We start from the raw sequence: 21,029 nt of genomic DNA, 5'->3' as shown, positions 1-21,029 counted from the left end.
TAGATCAGAAGGCTAGTAGTACATTTACAAGTACCATTTTCACACTGCAACTGCAAATTAGGGTTAAACAAAGAATGACAGCCACGAGTAATTGCTTGTTGCTTGACTGTGGTCAACAGTAACTACTGAAGAGTAACTGGTGCAGTTCTGTTTAGATAGCCACATGGATAAAACTGTCACTCAGTCAAGAAAAAGCTTTTACTGCATTTACTTGCCCATGTCTCACTATAGTTCAAAAGACAGGAGTTGTAATAAACAGCACAGCAACTTTTCGCTAACATTATCAGAGATATCAATGGAAACTTGCAGATTTATAATACCTCTATTTCAAGTGTTCGTTCACTTCCATTCCAAGAAACTACTAGACACACTTCAGATGCATAAGCCATTGCGATACAATGAGGCACTAACTGAAGCCCTGAATTTCAACACAGGAAGTGTCCAGAGTCAGTTGGCAAGGTCACCCTGCAACAATCATGAGCAGCCCTGGAGAAGTATGGACTTGCTCCATACATCATGTGGTATGGAAACCAACAAAAGCCAAATCATCCTTTGTTGAAGCAGAAAGAGCAAGAACAGAGGCTGACACCACTATCCTGCTCTGGGACACTACTGCCTGCTAATCCCAGTCCCATTCCATCTGGCAATGCATCCCAGGAAACATGGCCTCTCCTTCTGGAGACACCCCCTTTGACATGCAGGAGAAGACCGGTGGCTCTGAGGTACGTGACTGAGCTACATACAACATTAACAGCCAAATCTTGACTGCAGTATGAGAACATGCAAGACACTACCTGATGTCCCAACTCACATGCCTTCCAAACCCCCAAGTGTAAAACAAAGCAAGTTGCTGTATTAAACCACTCACAATTAAGCAGGTGTTCTGTTCCCCATCTTCCCTCCACCCACCTCCACCAACAGAAGCTAACATAAGACTTCTACTGGTAAGCAATTGCACTTCCAAAATAGACAATACTTATTCAGCATGCTATCCCAGATAACACTGATAAAAATCTCACCTCTATTATTGCCTTCATTACCAAACCCGCTCCTTTCACAATTGCCATAGAAGGGTGCTAAAACAGAACATTGATACAATAATTATCCAGGAACAAAATTTGAAGATTAGATCATCTGTGATTCAGTCTCCTTAACTCATCTACACGGCTGTTCTACCTCCAGTTCTAGGCAAAAGTTAGTATTCCAGTTTTGTGAAAGCTAGTCCAGCAAGAGTTCCTCCCTATACCTTTAAACCAGAATCTCTCATGCAACTATCAGATGGACTTCTTGGCACTGAACAACACTATATACCAGAGAAGCTGGAATAATGCTCAGGAAAATGGTCTAACAAATTCATGCTAACTAAGAAGCAGAAGAACATACTGTTTTTACAGTAGCAAAGTATTGACATTTTAGCTAAAAATCTTAGAATTCTTGCAGGTTTACTACTGAAAAGGATGTTACTCTTGTTTTGTAACTCTTAACTCATTTTACTGAGAAGCTAAAAGGTGGCAGATTCTCCAAAGAGAGGAAAATCTGCGCATCTGCTGAATCTAGCTTAATATTAAACTGATGTTTTTACTTTAAAGTGTTTCTAGAAACAAGCCTTAGGCAGTCTATACTACAACAATTTGGCATATCATTCAGTATAGCATAACCACCTCAATCTGATATCTGAAAGTAAAGCGACAGGTCACTAAAAAGCTCAGCAAGGTAGGAAAGGTTTAGGCACATTAACCAGCTGAACAGGAGACAAATTTGTTTTTCAGGAGAATCAGAAGAAGTTCATGTTCACTGACCACCTACGGTCAATAATAATAATAATAATAATAATAAATATATGAAATCTTACTTGAAAGAGCTTAAACAGTGTTCTTCCGTTAGACGCCACCATTTCCAACAACATGTCAAACTGCTGCCCCTCAGTAGTCTCACTATATGGAGCACATAGGGCAAATGTGAGGAAGTCCAGAAGTGAACTAATTACTAGGGCACCTGTCCCATGATCCTGAAATTAAGACGACACGTATGTAACACAGATACCATGTTTCTCCCCCGCCCAAGAGTATTCATGCAAATTTTATTCAGTACTCATGATGCTTATGGTGCTCTTCCCTGTCATACCATGAAACAGACTGCAAACAAAAATTACAAGTACTGGCTTGTCAAATATGCCATTACTCTGAATATGGTACTACTTTGGTAAAGTATTGGCTCTTAGAGCATATTGGAGATTCATGACCTTGTATACTGGTGTGCTGCAAATTACTTTTTCTAGCTTTAATCCTGTAAGTACAAGTTCACACTACCCTTTCAGTTAAAAGGAACACCCAGTTTCCATATTAAAGATGCAAACATTTGTTGCATGACACTCAAGTTCTTCAATATAGACAGCTACATCCTATCCCGTCGAGAGCCAAACCTACTTAGAACAAGCTTCAGTGACAGACATAGCTGTGTTTTCTGCACTTCAACTGCAGGTACAAATATATTCAGAGATATAGCCAAGTATGACAGAAGTGTTTTCATAGCAATTAGGAAAAGCACTTAAAGCAGCTGGTTGTTTTCAAAATTTGACTTACCACATGGGAATTGAATTTCTCTAGTAGATTTTCTAGAAACTTCTTTGAAGAAAGAAGGGAAGCTTTGTTCAACTGCTCCTGCCTCAAGTCATAGTCATCATGCATGGGCTAAAAACAAAAAGAAAAAAAAAGTATTCACTATGCAGTCACATTTCAGTCCTCAATTCTTAACAGCTGTAGTGAAAAAGCCATGCTCTGAAGCCATAAAAAGCACATCCAAGTTCAGTGGGAAGTCACCAGTCCCACAAGTCATTTCATGTTTGAGCATACTGCAACAGGGAAGGGAAGTCCCTATTTCTACATTTTCCAGTAGACTGAAGTTCACACATTCCAAAATAAAAGAATCCACAATTTAATACTTACACACATAAGAGCACAAAGCATGTCAATAGAGGCATGGGTTACTCCATCATTGTTCCTTTTAAGGGCTTTCACAACCTTCACTCCTAATCGTTCTCGAAATCTTTTGGAAAAAAAAGCAAAACCACCAATATTAGAGAGGAAACAGAAAGCTTAGTTGTAAGATAAAAGTCCAATTGGGGACCAGAATTGCCTGCTCCCATTGCATTTGACAAGCCAGTACCTTGACGTTTACATAACTTTGAGACTTCTTGGAAGGAAAAGATTAATACTGACTTCACTGTTAACTATATGCCCAGAGCACATTCACCAAAACAAAGATGTACTTCTGTGGTTACAGGATAGTGATAGTACAAGACACTGATCGCAGAGAAACAAAACTTTATGGAGGTCTCAGATTACCTATGTATGTTACTCTTTACGTCATTAAGTTGCCCCATAATCCCGTTTTCACTTTCAGAACATCAAGGTAGTGTTTCTGCTTCGTTATGTTATCCAGTTAGGACACAAACTCCAAGCAGTCTGTATGTACTGTAGAAGTATAACTCAGCATCTTAACATCAAGTTTTATCTTGTATTGAACTGAAGACAGCAATGGCATCAACATACTTTAAGACTGAGGAACTGCCTACTTCAAGGATAGAAGAAGGAACACTTCAGAAGTTTTTCTACTAAGAAAAACTTTAAACCATATTTGACTCAAGGCAGAGAGTATTTAGCAAAGGAAGAATCAGCTTTACATCCTAATGATCATTTGGGATTCTCAATTTACATTAAATCCCGATAACAGCCTCATACTACTGGACACAATCATGTACAGAGTCTTCCAGTCTTTTTCAGAAGTGAGGCTTAACTCCAGTTCTCATTCTTAAAGGTAATGCATCATCAAAAGCTCAAGAACTGTTTTCACCTACTACTTCCAAGCTTGAAGAGACTTCTCACTTACTTTGGAAGCTGAGTAAAGGCAAGGAAGCCTGCTTTTGAAGCCACTAGTCGTCTTACTGCTTGGAATTGGCTTTCAAGCTCTGCATTAGATGCTGCAACATCTCCCTCTTGGGAGAGTAATGCTGTTATGGCGTTATTTATGAGTTTCTCCTTGTTTTCTGAGAACAGACCCTGGTTAAGAAATAATTATTAATATCTTCATGCATTAACAACATCTTAAGAGGATGGGCAGAGGATTCATTCTTACGTCTTGTGTAACTGCATGTAGTACCCCACTGTAGGAAATGTTAGCATTGAACCTGAACACAGCATCTGCAAAGTTACCATCTGAAAGAAGACATAAAAGGTAAGTGCACATTACCTGACTCAATACCTCCATGTTTTAAAGAGCACTATAAAACCATGTATTAAGCATTAGCTTACTTGGAGGAGCAGCCAAAAACCTCAGATGAAGGCTCTCTACTTCTTCATCTACAGGCATACTGAGTAATCCCCAACGCTGGCCTTTGTTTGTGGGGGTCATTTTCACACAGACATCTCTATTACCAGAAGCTCTAACTCCATCCAACAAGCTTGCCAGGAGAGAATCTCTGGATTGGGAAAGAGACATACAAATACAATTTAGATCAGAAAGTTGATGCCAAAGAACCAAGCTATAAGAAAAATCAGAAAAAATATCAAGTGCAGAATGAAAGGCATTAATACTTGGAATCTCTTTCTAACACTGGTGCTAACAGCTACACCTCTGGAAGAAGTCACTAACTTTCCACTGTTCCTTTATTCACTGTAAGAATGGAGCTGTCTTGCACCCTTTATAGCCAGCTGCAGCCTTTCAATAAAGGGATCAACTCTAGATTATCTGTTAATGAGTTACACATGTTGCAAGCCAATTCACCCTTGTGCCTTCTGCAAAACCTCACTTAGCAGGATTAGACTGCATTACAACTGCAAGTGTGTTCAGAGACTAGTCTGTTGGCTGTTTTAAATAGAATCAACCAAGACCATCTTAAGCAGATAGCTCAAAGGGTTCACAGCCTTCGCACTTCCATATCATTTAAGCTGTATGCAGAACAACAACGGTTAGCAGAAACAGGTTTTATCTAACTGGCCAACACCCCTACATGTTCATGAGAAAACTTCTAAACAGATTTGCTTTAAGTTACGATGAAGGCAGAGGGGAGAGATTTACACCCTGTAACAAATCTTGATTTGTAAGCAGCAGACCCCTAGAATAGCAAGGCTTTGAGTTAATACTTCCAAGGGTCAGAGTTTATGAAAGCTGAGAAACCAGAAGCACTGCAATAGCAACTTCCATTTGAATTTATAACCCACAGGACTTCCAGTTACCTTTCTGTTGAAGAGTATTTCCGAATTTGTCCTTTGATAAACTCAATGGTAAAAAGCTGAGGGTTTTCACAGTCACATACTATTGCAAATACCTAAAAATAAGAGATAAATAACACTGCTTCATTAATGTGTTCCTTATCTACTCTACAAATTAAAGCCATCCCATGTATACTACCAAATTCCTACTATGATAATCTTCTATTTGAAGAAGTGGTACTGAGGAAAGTTGCCTCTTACCTCGCCTAAGGGTTTCAAAGTTACAATGTTATAGGTAGCTGGATCTCGCTCAACTAAGCAAGCTTCTGTAAGTGCTAGTACTCTTTTCACAGGTTCCTTAAGAAAAAACAAAAAAGTATTTTAAGAAACTGAATTCTTAGTACTTAAGAAGAACCAAGTGAGTTCAGTTTGATACCCTTACCAAGTGTCTAGATGTTATTTTTTGAACAACGAACTCTGCTAAAGATGTTACAGATTCATCATTGCTGTATTTTCCAAAGCGAAGATTCAAGTATTGCTCAAATTCTAGGGATTCTTTCCTTATTCGCAGAGAGATACCTATGAAATTGCCAGCATGCTCTATTGCACTTTTGATAATTTCCTCCCTCTGCTCAGATGCAAACAGGTGCTGCAAGTTTTGAGAAGAGGAAAAAAAAAGTGAAAAATACAGTATAGCTTAAGAAATTACAGTTCCATAAATAACCTTCCACTATATACATAACAGTAAAGAAGCTTCCCAGCAACTGGGCTTGCCTTTGCTAAGTGCATGGTATAAAGAGAAGAGAAATTTATTACACAAGAGTTTCACTATTAGGTTTACATTTGCCTTTCAAAAAAAAAAAAAAATCTATAGCAGCTATTCCTAAAGGATACCCTGCTATACATTAGTGTGCCATTAAAGTATAAGTCTACATAACCTGCCTGTTCACCCTCATCAACAGAACCTGACAGTCTGGCAGGAATGAGAAGCCAGAGAACCGCAGTGGTATCCCCAGCTGCTGCTATCCAGCCTTGCTAGGCAAGGTTAGGGCAGCTCTAGAGGATAAACTATGTTGCTAGTTTTATGCCAGAGAAAAGCACACTGCAGTACAAAAGATGTGGAAACCCTGATCTAGAGAACAGAGTCCTATTTTGTTAGTAGTGACTGAGGTACCTATATTTACATGAGTAACCATGATTTAATTCCTAAAGATCTATTTCAGCTGTCTGCAGTATAGCACATAGAAACACTTCTAAGATTTTGAAACCAATATTACACTGAAGTATTTCCCAAGCGAAGCAGTTGAATATCAGATCACAGGCTTAAAAAGGAAGTATCACCACTGATCAAACTATTTCTGAACAGGATCCCTCCATCAGTTAGGTAGATCAGTAATACCGCCTGTCACTTCCAGTACTTAGAGAGATGTCAGGAAACTCCACAACCACATTACATTCGTATTCACTACCCAATTATAAATAACTGAATATCTTTTGCTCTGTAGTTTTTAAAGATGTAAAATAAGCAAAAAAACACCAACCCCACACATTGCTATCAAATATTTTAACTAATTTCCTCTGGAAAAGGAGTTCTAAAGCCTGTCCAAAAGCCTTCAGGCTCCACAGCTGGGTGCTAAAGATGCACATAGTTGTATGCTCAAATTATGTTGAAGCTTCATTATTAAATATGTAGCTATAAACATCCTAAGGACCATACCAAGCTGTTCTGTTTTAGTACTCACCAATCTACTAAATCCTCCATAGAGGATACAGAAGCCTCCCTGATAGCCAGCAATATCAACAAAGCCTTCAATGTTTCTGTAGTCATAGGAGCACAGGACTTTATTTGTTGCAGGATCAATTTGGTCAATACCTCCAGGAGTCACTTCCAGAATGACAGATTTCCTTGTATCACTCCAGTGATGTTTATAGCAGTTATACCTCTGCAGAGAGAGCTACTTTTAGACATCTACACACACTCCTTTACTACACAGCAATAGTTATTTTCCAGTCTAGTAAGCAGCATGGGTGTAAAGTTTGAAAAAAATTATATAATTTTCCTTAATGATCTTATCTATGTTAAAAACACTATGAATCAAAGGAAAGTAGTCGTCAACTGACAAGAAAGTCACAGCTTAAACAATACATTTTGAAGAGAGAACAGGAAACCCCAAACAGCTGCTCCAAAAGGAAGTTTCTCTTGCTGCAGATGCTAGCCCACTCACAGACTATGTGCATGGTAGTTAGACAAGGAAACAGCTATTGCACCAGATGCTGTTACTCTGCTCATCAAGACTAAATTAAGGTAAACTTATCACTATAGTGCAATTTTTTTCACCTCCTGCAGTCATATTCTATTACACATACAGGCATACTGAAACCAGCAAAAGTTAAAGGTCTGTTCTAAACTACAGGAAGACAAAGGAGACACCCATATTCCAGCAGTGTTACTACGCTCATCACTGCAGATTTAATCTACGCAGTACTTTAAGTGCTACCTTATGTAACAAGAAGACAACCAAACATAAAGTCCAGCTCTGTATATTGCCTTTCTTATTACTCTATTACCAAGACTCATTAAATAGCAATCTTGACTTTAATCTGACCAACCAAAACCCTCCTAGGAAAAAAAAAAAAAATATTCCCACATCAAGTGTTCAGGATCTCATGCAAAAAACTCAATTAGATTTAGAAAGTAAAGTGCTGGAACTAGTAAACATCAAATAATAAATCAAAGCTTATGTTCTTTTTCTTCTTCCATCTGACCAAATTAGAAAGCCCTTTATTTGAGCAGTAACGTTCGAAGTTCTTGAGTGTACCACCATAAGACTGGGGCCAAGTGAAGAGGACTCAAATATTCTACTGCTGAAAAGGTTCCCATTGCTTTTGTACAAACCCTTAATTTTCTCTTCTCAAAGCAAGACTTCAGATTCAAATTTACAAAAGCTATTTTAGGTAGTGCATATAGCACAAGCATAACATCCATGAACAAAGTACTAGTTTTTAGATCATCTCATTAAACTACACATGATCCAGAAAAGTCAGACACTTACCCGTCCTGTGATTTTTCCTTCTGAGAAGTCTGTCCTGAATCTCTGTTTTTAAAAAAGTTAACCATGAATGAATGCAAATACAATAGTCCACCTATCCAGAAAGTCTACATTTAAGCTGACCTTGTTTGAAAGGACTCAAACTAAGCTTTCTCGACAGCTCACAATTCCACTGCATTTTAATGTATTCAGTATTTGTAGCTTTACTCACTATTTAAGAATCATGCACTAATCGCTGGAACTGACACTAGATCAGGTTCATTAACATTACAGCTCAACAGACAACTTGCTTCCCTACTTTTTATGTAAGAAAGCACAGTAAACTACCACAAATGGTAATGATAGCCAAGTACTTACTACTTGCTTGAATAGTAAAAAAAAAAAAATCTTACCAGTGCCTCTGTAAGGAGTTCTGTTCTGTGTTCTGTGGAAAACTTAAGAGTTTCAGACTTTTTTCCACTCCCTTTGCGAAAAGTGAGACTAAATTCTGTTCCTTGTCCTTTTCCAACAGGAGCAATACTACAGATATCTCCATAAGGCCACTAGGCAATTGAAAGTAATTAGGTTAGACCATTAGTAATTTTAAAGCTATATTTTCTCCACTCAAAACCCCTTAGTAACTATAATAACTAATTGAGTTGTTGTAATGAAGCAATACCTAGCATGCTACATGACAGCTTTAGCTTGAGCTTCTTATTCAATACTCTGCAAAGTAAATAAGTGTCTCAACTCCCTTCAGGGACATAGCCTTAGAGTGATCAAAACTCATCCCAGTTCCCTGAGAACAGCACACCCAAAAGCAAACTACTGCTTATTGGCCAGTAAAGACAAATTGCCTAGAACTACAAAAACTATTGGATATTTGTAGAGTTAGTGAAGGCAACACCAGTTTTCTGCTTGTGTGCTTTTGCAGCAGTTGCCATACCTTCTGATTTTGCCAAGATCTCAGACTAGAAAGTTTCTGAAGACTGAATGCTATGATTCACTCTGGAAAGTGAACGCAAGTCAGAAATAAACTCAAAATAGCCCTGTCCAAAAATAGTAGTTACCTGATTTGTAACTTCTAGTGTGTTGGGATTGTATGTGGTGATGGCATGGGTTCCAACTGAAAAGACTCGCTTATACCTAGAACACAGAAGAGCATTTGTTTCTCCAGAAGTCACAGAAAAGTCATGATGAATTGCAAAAATTATGTTAAGAAGCTATATACAAGTCAGCGTTAGGAAATTGATATGGAATTTTATTTGTTGTTACTTTGCAGTTTACTCTTATAAAACGTTAATCTTCTCTGTTTTATATATTCATAAAGGGGACATACAAGTTAAATACTACTAAATAGATTTTCTTACGCATAGCTTTTCCTATGTTATTGGTTAAGTCAGGACCAAAAGACTCTTGAAACTTGCACTGGAAGGTACTCCCAGACCAGAACAAATTTTAAAAGCACTACACAGATAGAAAGAAATACATTCATGCAATACTCTATATAAAGTGTCTGTTTGAAGCCATCTCAGACAACAGCTGTAACATGAAATAATCCAATTTACACATCTGCTCACAATACTGTAACAAGACGAAGTGTTACTATGGCCAGGCCTAATTTTATTCAACTTGAGAAAAACTAGACTACTAAACTCTTGATTTGGATCACTGAATCTGTAGTTCAATATGCAGCTAGTCATTGTACATTGATCTCACAGATATGTTAACTGCCACAGTGCTTGAAGAACAGCTGTAGCAACATAGTTGCATTTCAGGCATAACAGAAACAAGCAGCAGTAAGCCAAAGCCAAGAAATTCAGACACATCAAATGCGAAACGGAAGCCTTACCATGGTTTCATTTCCTAGACAACCTTCATAGCACATCCTGAACCAACTCTATATAAAGAGACTATTTACATATTTCTGAATCAGAAAGTTTTGCAACACAAGTAACCAGAGTTTGAAACAATAGATTATTACTAATCCCTTACTACTTGAAAAACTTCTTCTAGGGTACCTCTATCTGAGGCAATCCTGCCCAGAATGTCAAGTCAAACCTGAACCAGGGCCAGTTCTAGCAACTGTCTCTGACCAAAGAAACAGGATCTGAATATGGATGTCTTTCTTGAACTTGAACCAAATAAAATACTTCAGCTGGTTGTCTGTATTAAAACTGATTCAGTGTAGCAATTTCAGTTTCAATTCTGACTATGCTGTAAGTTTGCTAAGGAAGAACAGAATAGGACCAACCAGATGGCTGACTAAGCTGGATCTGTGCCATACTAGACACTGCATCAAGAAGCAGGGCGTTTCTTCCCTCTTTCTCTACATTCTTGTGTTGTAAAATGCAGGTCAAGAGAAGTTGTAGTAATGAAGCAGAACATTTGAAGTTATTCTGACTGCTAGCAGTTCCACTATTTTCAGTCTGTCAAAGAATGCTCTTGTTCTCAGATCATAGGAAAATCCTCTGAACATATCAACTGCTGCCTCTCCTCTTGTTGCAAAATTTAGGTAGCTATTCAGTCTCTTATATGATTTACAAATAAGGCCCATTTATGCTGTTCTAAAGAACTTAAATCTTATCACAAGTAATAAAGCACTTTATTACTTGTTTAAGGTTTTGGTTACTCACTTAACATACTAAAAAGCTTCACAGTACTTTGTGGTAGAATGAGGATCTGCAACGATCACACATAATTGAAGATCCGTTTCCAAACATCATAGCCACTTCCTTTTCTCCCCTCATTCTCAAACCAGCATTTCAAGACCTAGGAAGCATATTTAATACCCAGCATTCTTAATGTGTGATGTGATAAGGAACACAAGACAGAACAGCAGATTTGCCAAGTTACCATTTCCTTCATCTCATTTCCCTAGGCAAATTCAGAAGACCAAAGTCTTGTTGCACAAACAGAAGAAACTCAGAAGTCAGTTCTTACATGTGGCTTACACATCTGCAGTACAGTCTAACGCCAAGCTATTTTGAGAAAAATTCAAAACAAATGTCCTCTTCCCAGTAAAAAGGCTACTGCCTATTCACTAGTTTCTTAGAAGCACTGTAGAAGTTCTAAGTCAAACTGGTTTTGTTCGGTTGGTTTAGTTGTTTTTTTTTTTTTTTCTTCTTCTTTTTTTTTCTTTTTTTTTTTTTTTTTTCTTCTTTTTTTTTTAATCAGGATGAACCTGGTAGACCAATTTCATACAACCACACTCAAGAAAAAGACAGTGTTCATTATTTTTACAGAACCACAGATGAAGCAACCTGATCTAATTAAAGATCTCTCTGCTCATTGCAGGGGGGTTGGACTGAATGACCTTTGAAGACCCCTTCCAACACAAAGTATTCTATGATTCTATTATCATCATCTGTACTACTAGAAAATACTTTCACTGCCATACACACAGCTGTATTCAGCAAGGTGACAAATCATATGAATAGTCAAAGTGATTCAGGCTCATTTAGCACTACACATTAAGTCACTGCCTTTTTATATTATCTATAGATTATACTGAGAATGTGTAACTAAGAACTGAGAAGACTTAAGTGTTCAAATATAAGCTTACTAAAAATCATATAGGCTTCTGCTGCAACCCAAGAGGCAGCTACTCACAAAATACTCCCTATCCATTATGTGAAAATGAAAGTGCCATGGAATTTTTAAACTAAGCCTGGTTTAGACTTTAAACTTAGTTTGAAGTTTTACAAGACTTGGTAGTTTATCAGAACAGTACTGCCAAAGTTCAGGATCAAACTACTCTAACTTCAACAGCTTGCATTATGTAGGAACAGGCTCTTTAACAGAAGGCATTGGGCAAGAAAAGCATTTTGAGTTCTACATATTTCATTTTCATGAAGTGGCTCAAATTGTATGCACGCTAAATTTGCATATACATCACAGGACCTTCAAAGGAAAAGACCAGGTATTTTCTGTTGGGCAACAGAAAGATAAATAGGGAAAACTGTTCTAACTTTCTAACCCAATATAGTATCTTATGATCACTAAAGGAAACAGTTTATTCACCCGTGTCCACATAAATCCAAACACATGGATCTTAACTCACAAAAGAATCAATTTACATAAGTTGAGTTAAAAATTCTAATGAGGTAAAACTTAATATTAAACTATTTATTTCAAGTCAATCAAGAGTGTATTGTGATAGAACAAAGATTTTGCCCTCAGACAGCTGCTCAGTCTACTCTGGACTTTGAACTACCCAGGGCTTTAATTTTTACTGACAAAAAGGCAGGGAGCTCTTGGATTATACACTGAAGCAATCTCATGGTTCTTCAAAGCACAATTGAGAAAGAACTGCGGCTGTCACTTCCTGCAATCCCATTCTTTCCTTTGCAGCATTCACAAACTTAGATAGGAAGAATTCAGGAAGTAACTATCAGTAGACAGCCAGAGAAGAAAAAAAAAAAAAACAAAAACAAAAAAACACCCACAAACAAAACCAAAACCAAACAAAAAAACAACCAACCAAACAACAAATAAAACCACCACACTAGTTTCAACTTACTGGTCAAACAACAGAGTCAGACCTCATATCTCAGCATAACCATTAAAATAAAACAGAACTCACGATCCTGAGGTGCAGACAATGTACCTCCTGTTCTGCTGATGTTTAGGTAGAAAGGAAAAAAATCCCAGTTCCACCCACAGCACTGCTATGCATGTAAGGAGGAACAATGGATAGGGATACCAAAGAAAGTCCTATGAAACTTTAAAAAGTATGCATAACAGCTGTATTCAAACACAGTACAGTACATACCAATTATGATAGTTTAATGGACAGTTTAATTAGAAGTTCCCTAGCTTTTGCAGACAGAGGCATCACTGAAAATTAATGTATAGATCTGAGACCCCCCATAATGGATAAAGTTTATTTCTAGTAACAGAAGTCTTCAAATAATCTCAGTTAGTAGTTTATCAGATAATCTATTAAACAACATGTTAAGAACATATGTGAACTAGTGACCCTCATCTATTAAAGCACAAAAGACACTACTCCTCCAAGAATCTGTTCTGAAAAGAAGCACTTCCACTCGAAAATTAGTGCTTTATATAGTAAATCCAAGAGACAGAGAAGCTGAGCAAGTCAGGTGGTCATGTCAGAGTTACACTCAAGTGTGGCAACATGCACAGAGGAAGGCTAAGACCCAATGTTTAAAAAACAAACTGATGCTAAGGAAAATACATTCAGTTCGGAGACTGCACAGCAGAAGCCTTTAGTTCAATCTTCAACTATCATTACAGGAACTATGCAGTTAAATCCAATAAGGAGAGGAGAAATGTCATGCAACACACACACACAAAAAGCGCAACCCAAACAAACTTTAAATTACTTACTTTCCCCTCCATGAATGTTTTGTTGTGTAGAAACAGGCAAGATCTCTGTTTTCTCTAATTATGTTCATTCTGTGCCAAGACCTGAAAACAAAAGACACATCCTATTAGTACTCACAACTTTTAATTAAAACCAAAGTTCACTAATCATCAATATGCTTCAAGACAAAAATACTTGGTTTTTAAACACTTAAGTCACTTTTTTGTCAATTCCACACAATATTAGGAATACTTACATTTATCAAACAATTCACAGACTAAGTTGCACATGGAGATGAACATAATTATTAGTTTCCCCACTGATTTTGTTATACCAGTTACTCTTTAACAGTAACAGAATACAGTAATTTATGCCCTATTACTTGCCATATTATCGCAATCACACTACTTTTGCTGCATCTTCGCACATTCAGATTCAAGTGCATTTTAGGTTATCGTCAGAACACTTAACTCCTGAAAATTCTACAATATCAAAATGATCCGAGTGCCCTGCATCCACAACTCCAGCTATGCCAGATTATTATTGCCATTTTTTAAAAATAAATGGCAAGGGGAAATCTGGATAGATAGAACAGCTTATTTTCCAGTCTGAAATGGAATTTGAAGTTGAGAAACTTATTAGCTAAGCATTGCTATTAAAGAGCTGACTAAGTACCATTTCTGTGCTGTAAAAGTTTAAGCAATCCCATTGCTAACAACTCAATGTGCTTATTTCACACATTAATACCTATTCCCCAAACACATGCGTGAATTTAGTGAAACTTGCCCATGACTGCTTGACTGGATCATTGCTTTAGGAGCTGCTAAGTTCTAAGGAATGTTTCTGAACACTAAACACTATATTCCATGATTGAAACCGATGCATGTTGATACTTGAGAAATTAACCTCCCTTTTACTTCACTTTGCTGTTATTACATATGCAAGGCACCGAAGTGGACATACCCTGATCAAATTGCAAGAGTGAAGTTGTCAGTCTCAGTTTACTGCTTCAGCATTAGTTTTCTTTTCAAATGTGTCAGAACAGGCTTCTCTGCTCTTGATTACAGACTAGTACCACTCTCAAGTTCACAACATTAATGTGGTGGCCTCCCCAAAACACCACATGCTTAAGAAGCTACTCTGCAAGAATTCATATTCATAGCTTGCATAGAACAATGCTAGAGTAATCCAGTCCCAGTCAATACCCCACTAAAAGTTAAGACTACAACCCCAGTCATCTTTTTACATTCAGCTAGCTTGATTTGGCAAAGGAAGATTTCTCATTTTGAGACGGATGACTTGTAGCATTAGCTCATTGCTAATTTCTGCCCTCTACAACTTCAGGCTATTTTCTTTCTGAGCAAAGGCTGTAGCAGTTATGTAGACACACACATGAAGAATGGATAGCCTGACTGAAATGAACTTGAGAATTCCTTCCCTCAGGTGAAGAACCAGCACCATCATCACTACCTACTATAGAGGAATTGTGGTACTGCCTCTAGAAAAAAGATAAAAGTAGCATTTACATATTTCAATGTCTCAATTTTTGAGTTAAATCTTCAGAGTTAATATCTCACTGACTTGTGACACACTCAATTCTCTAAATCCAGTTTTTGAAAGCAAAGTTTCAAGAGGGGCAAGATATTCAACAGCGTTATTCCTGGCATTCTCCATTTTGCCTGTTTTAAGAACTTCACTGTATTAATTATTGCCATGTATATGCATCAAAACACTCTGTCCAAACTACACAGATCTTACTGTATAGTAACACACTTTAGTTCTGATAATTTTGTGCTTTATATTTAACTTTCAGAAAACAGCACCAGATACTCAGTCTTCATACCTCCTTTTAAGCCATTTTCTTTACATGGACCAATGTATTAGTGAAAAAAAAAAAATCTTATAAAAAGACTAGCTTCACTAAGTACAGGATTATAAGACCTATTTATCTGCAATTCCAGTTTTGCCAACACCAGACTACACTGACCAGCTCTATTAAGTCTCCCAGACCTGAACACTACCCAGAGTATTTAAAGCAAGATGTTTTCACAGTTGTAAATATCTAGTCTTAATAACACTGAACTGAGAAATACTCATTTATGAACCAGTTGCTTCCATTACTTTTATCACTAGCATCTAGCTAGATTCAGGATACTGATGCACAAAGTATTTTATATGCAGTTGAAGTGATGAATGGACCAGACTGCCTTTTTTGTTTAGATTAAAACTATTAAAATCATTAAGCTTTGATGCTTTACTCATTGTGCTTCTTCTCCCACTGAGAAGACTAGCACAGAGGCAATATATGCCAAAATCTAGTAACAATTGATTCTTATACACATTTTCCTGCAGTTTAACAGAGAACAAGGCTAACAATAGCCTAGTGTTCTGAGCTGCTATGTTGAGGTCCAGCAATCATTCTGCAGTTATCTTTGGTTCCACAGCAAAAGCAAGATAAAAAAAAATAGTTCATGCCAAAGACAAAGACCTTTTAGAAGAAACCAAGAAGTTTTCTTCCGTCACTCATTCCTGCAGAACCAGTGTGGCATCACTCTGACTATACTACCTACAATGTGATACATTGTAATTTTAGTACCAGAGATAGTATAACCATTGAGTTGGCAGAACACATCAAGTTATATTATTAATCAAGTTTAGACATATTGCCAGTGTAAGGTATAGCAGCCTGCATAGTTGTATCATATTAATTACCCAAAACAGGAGAACATTCTTATTGTCACCTTTACTTCTCCTTCCTTAAGACATTTCTTAAAAGTTGACCAATTTGACACAAAAGTTTAACTAAATTCTTTATTTCACCCACAAAAGCATCCTGGGCAATAAAGTCCCAATTTTAATTATCATCTTAGTGTCCTGAGGTATTTCACAACAGAAAACATAGCTTCAAAGTTTATTTCAAACATATTGCAGCATAGCCATTGGATATCCCGTACTCATGGCCCTCAAAGGTTTAATACTAGAGAAACACCTAGTTCAGTTGTTCTATTTCTGCTGGAGCTGAGGCAACAAGCACTTTGAAAGCAGCAGCTTATAAACATTTCATCTGGTTGAGAGCAGATGCATGCGGAATGCAACATATAGTTAAATGACCTGAGGTTCCTGCAGGCAAAATATTGTCCATGACTTGCAGCTTCTTCTGGGAGTTTAACTAAAGCCCTCCCCCCATACACGGGGATGTTAATTAGCTTTTACACAAGACAGAACTTCAGCAATACTTTCCTATTTGGTTCTTGTAGTACTGCAAGTAGCAGTGAAATAGATTTCAGTGGAAGAGCTGAAACCACATTTTTGTGTGCTGCATGGACCAGAAATAGCAACCCCTAAAATTAAAGGGCCTGAACTGATGCCAGAACTCCCCCTGCCTCAGAATTTAAGCTACACGAATAGGTATATTACACAAGCTGTGTTCAACTTGCATACACTTTCCACTTTTCCAGGATCTCACATTCTTCAGACAAAGTTACCATCTGGGAAAGCAGAATCTATTTTAGGAAACAGAGACAAGTCAGTCTCAAACCAATACTTGAAGAGTTAGAAACAAAGCTGTGACCTTGCACATTTCAAAGCAATAGGCATAGCTGTAGCTACATACAAGCATTCCTTAGTTTAAATAAATTCAGAATCTTGGACATGGGTTCAAAGTTCAGTGCAGAATTCAGACTGACTTTTTTTCCTGATCATGTAACTCCTCTACTATTACAAAGTGAAGGTTTAACCCATGCTGAGGTACCACTTCAAAGCCACAAACAGTATTATTATTCTATTTCACTGGAGGGAGAAGGAAGAGCAATGCTGATAAGAAACTGAGATTTCTTGGGTGGAAGAGGAATGCTGCTAAACTGAGATTTCTTTTTAAAAATATATTCCAGCAAGGCTAAATACTAGGTAAAGTTCCTGGCAAGTCAATACACAGGGACAGATACTTGTATCTAGCTCAAGCATGACTTTCCTGAGAGAAAAAAGACATCAAGAGGAGAAAAACAGGGATCAACTGGAAACAAATGAGAGCAAGGCACTGAAAAAACACACAATTCTGTTAAGGCTGAGAATTTCAAACTTAATGCTACCAGAAATGATGGTGATGACATTAGTGTCCACCCTCCAGCTAGTTCCCTCACTGAGCACCAGTGCTGAGAATAACCAGAATCTTCCACACCTTTTTTCTTTTCCATCTACATTAGCACTCTGCTATATCAATAAACTAAACTCATTCACCAGCTAAACAGGAAAGTATCGGAACAAAAGGGTTTACCTGCTAATGAGGGGAAGAAAAAAAAGTTTGTTTTTTTTTAGCATAAGAATATTTTTGAAAGAAAATTGAGAAGTTAAAGAGTTGAAGGTTAACACTTCAAGATATAGTTGAATGCCAACTGGAGATTTATTTTATTATGTCAGTAAGCTTCACTAATTGAGCTTCAAATACAAGTTAAAAGTCACCTCAATCTGAAAGCACAGATCTGGCCCTTCAGATCAATCCCCAGCATACCACTCAAAATCTGGTGCACGGTGATTCAGTCCTCCAGGACAAATATGTGTTTGGAAACTATGAAAAATAGCACATGATACCCAGAGGAGCAAGCAATACTTACGAAATAAATCTTTTTATAAATTCATTCCAGCAAGACTAAAATACAAGGTAAAGTTCCTGGAAAGTTTATAATACAGGGATAGATTCTCAGCTCTGACTCTCTAACCACTTAGAAATTTGTTGCAAGTGGAAAAAACCTGTCAGTAACAATGGAAAGGAGTCATTAATTTCTGGTTAAGTGTTCTGGCACTTGTCTGCCTATAGCAGGCAGGAATTAGACCAAGATGCATATCTAGAAACTGAAGCAGGCTAGGGCCAAGCATAGTTTTTACCTCTATACTAGTGGTCTTGTTATTTGGAACTAAGCGACAGACTGAACAGCATCCTCCTAACTCAATTCAAAGTTGAAACTTGAGTCACTAGCAGTCTGACATCCTGCCTTTTCTACATATCTCACTATGTGCAAGTAGCCTATGTAGACAATCTTCTAATTAGCAAAAGAAAAAAGCTTCAATTTTAAAGAACTTAAGCTCCAAAACAAGGAATGTTTTCTTAAATAGAGAGGTATTTAACCAGTGCTGAGTACTAAGAAACAAGGCTGCTATCTACTCGACTTTATCTCCTCAGTCTCACTGCCATAGATCTTATTTGTGAAGGAGCACAACAGAAAAACATAAAACTCACTTCAGATTACATTAACTTCAAAAGCAGCCACAGAGCAGAGAATAAGCACACTAATAAGAACACTCCAAATGAACTTATATGCCGCCTTCTGCCTAAACAGCATGCTCCAATGTTCCCTATGCTTGATAGCATCAAGCTGAAAATAGGAAAAAACCTCCCACCCAAACTGAAGGACTAAGACACCATTTTTACGGCCCAGAGCTTGGCCCTCAGTAAAGACACAGCCACCAAGGTGCAAGCTCCATGCTGACAGGAAAATCTATCCCAAAGACTGCTGGCAGCTCATTGCAGACAGAAAACCATTTAGTATGTCTACTTGTTTTGACTTTCAGAACACAAAGAGCAAGCAAAATGCATCCATGGGAGAAATTAAAAAACACTTGGAAAAATAACCACATTACGGGTAGATTTTCTGAAAGATACCTTTAGTTCTGCTTATGCTCTTCAGCCACACTATAACCACTTAAAAAAAAAAGAAATAAAATCTCATGTATGTGAGAGCAAGTTTCCTTCTCATGTCTCCCATCCTTCATAAATTATTTCCCAAAGCATCTCATGATGGGTATGTTTTGACCTGAGGCCAAGAGGAGAAAAATAACGTATCTTTTCCTAATGGACGCGCTAGTACTCATTTAGAAAAAAACAGGACAAATGTTGCCCCGTGGCTACACAAGCTGCATCAGGTGCTCATTCAGCGAAGCACCAGGCAGGCTGAGGCTAGAGAAAAGCTACAGAAAGATACAGGAAGAGAAGGCTTGAGAGTGGCTTGTAACAACCCAGGTACCACAGCTGGGGATCAGGCCCGCCCGGGTTCACCGCCCCAGGCCAGGGCCGCCCCCGCCGCCACCCCCTCACCCCTCCAGGCTGGACAAGGAGCGGGGGCTTCGCCGGCGGAAGGATCCGTGCCCGGGCGGCAGCGAGCGCGGGCTCCAGACCGGCCCCCACTCCCTCACAGCCCAACGGCGGGGCACGCCCCGCACCCACCCGGCCCCCAGCAGCGCCTCGGTGCCTCAGGACCCCGCCCGAGGCTGTGGAAGGAGGCGGGGGCCGCCGCCGCCCCCTCACCTCCCCCGCCACTGGGATTTACCTGGCCAGGGAGCCCGCGCTGCCCGGACCTGCCCCCACCAGAGCTGCGCTTCCCGCCGCTGCCGGCGATAAGGGTGAAGGGCCACCGAGCGGAGCCCTCGCCCCTCACCCTTCACCGGGCCAGGCGGCAGCCGCTACACCTCTCCAACTCCCTCAGAGTCTGGCGCTGGAGGCCGCCATCTTAGCTCCGGCAGCGAGACCGCCCTCTCGACGCAGCCGCCGTCAAGCCCGCGGCCGTCACGGGACGCGGTCAGCTGATGTAGCCCCTCCTTACCCCCACCTCCCGCGGCCCCGCTGGCCGGGCCGGCGAAGCCGCCCCTTGCCCGCTCCCCTCCCCTGCCCTGCCCTGCCCTGCTCTGCAGGGAACCGGAGCGGGTCGGGGGGGCCCCGTGCGCATGCGCAAAGCCGTGGGGTGCGGAGTCCCCCCTTCCTTCCCCGTCACCTCAGACCTTAGCAGGGAGGAGGGTCGGGCGGGACCAGCAGGGGGCGGGCTGGGGCGCGGCGGGAGGAGCTGCTGAGGGGAGAGCTGTGGCGATGGCGGGGCAGAGTGAGGCGGGTTAGGGGTTCGCCCAGGGCCGTGAGCGGTTCTGCCCGTGTTTTTGCTCTCTGTGGTGTTTTATTAGAGCTTAGTCTGTTGGTCAAGACTAGATCAACTCGTTTGGGGGTAGTTGGTAGTTCCCCAAGTGCCCAGCTCCTGGAGTGTTGTGATTGTGCAGCTCTGGGGCTATGGGCAGCTGCAGCGCTACCAGTTTTTCCTGCCTTCGGCGTCCCGGTACGGCAGTTCTGAGGCCTGGTACTGGTTTCACGCTCATCAGAGAAGTATGTAGCAAATAAGAGAGGTGCTTTAATTACACACAAATGTTACTAACCTGTAGTCTCCCATTTGGGAATGTGCAGCATCAAGCCATGGAAGGCACATTGAACAATCAAAAAATGAAGTAAACTTTAATTATGCATATTAATTGTGTGATTGTAAAAATAATGTTAAATCCCATATTAATGTTGCTGAACCACTGATTTGTGTGGTCGGCTAACCACCCTTGGAAGTTGTTACGGAGCTCCTAAGCTCTCCATCAACTTCCTCACACGGGGCAGCAGGAGTTTCCTCCTTCGACGGAGAGAGCTGGGTCTGTTCAGCCTGG

At 39.4% G+C, this 21,029-nt stretch overlaps 1 protein-coding gene across 3 annotated transcripts in view; it reads right to left on the bottom strand.

Annotated features, from left to right (window-relative positions):
- The window catches only part of DNAJC13 (DnaJ heat shock protein family (Hsp40) member C13), a 55,757-nt gene extending 35,638 nt beyond the window's left edge, over positions 1–20,119 (bottom strand). For all 3 annotated transcript variants that reach the window (XR_010470156.1, XM_065051714.1, XM_065051715.1), the window contains exons 1-16: positions 19,889–20,119; positions 13,592–13,672; positions 9,310–9,385; positions 8,653–8,802; positions 8,264–8,305; positions 6,953–7,153; positions 5,653–5,859; positions 5,472–5,567; positions 5,235–5,326; positions 4,311–4,477; positions 4,135–4,214; positions 3,889–4,058; positions 2,946–3,045; positions 2,583–2,690; positions 1,853–2,008; positions 1,020–1,076 (exon numbers count right to left, since the gene is read on the bottom strand). Coding sequence is in view for 2 of the 3 variants with exons in the window: in XM_065051714.1 (XP_064907786.1) it covers positions 1,020–1,076; positions 1,853–2,008; positions 2,583–2,690; positions 2,946–3,045; positions 3,889–4,058; positions 4,135–4,214; positions 4,311–4,477; positions 5,235–5,326; positions 5,472–5,567; positions 5,653–5,859; positions 6,953–7,153; positions 8,264–8,305; positions 8,653–8,802; positions 9,310–9,385; positions 13,592–13,659 (1,770 nt within the window). In the remaining variant the exon portion in view is untranslated. The remainder of the gene's footprint in view (positions 1–1,019; positions 1,077–1,852; positions 2,009–2,582; positions 2,691–2,945; positions 3,046–3,888; positions 4,059–4,134; positions 4,215–4,310; positions 4,478–5,234; positions 5,327–5,471; positions 5,568–5,652; positions 5,860–6,952; positions 7,154–8,263; positions 8,306–8,652; positions 8,803–9,309; positions 9,386–13,591; positions 13,673–19,888) is intronic.
- Positions 20,120–21,029: the final 910 nt, after the last annotated feature.

This window comes from Columba livia, chromosome 2 (assembly GCF_036013475.1).
Source record: "Columba livia isolate bColLiv1 breed racing homer chromosome 2, bColLiv1.pat.W.v2, whole genome shotgun sequence".
NCBI classification, from domain to species: domain Eukaryota; kingdom Metazoa; phylum Chordata; class Aves; order Columbiformes; family Columbidae; genus Columba; species Columba livia.
This window is presented reverse-complemented; position numbering and strand designations above follow the sequence as displayed.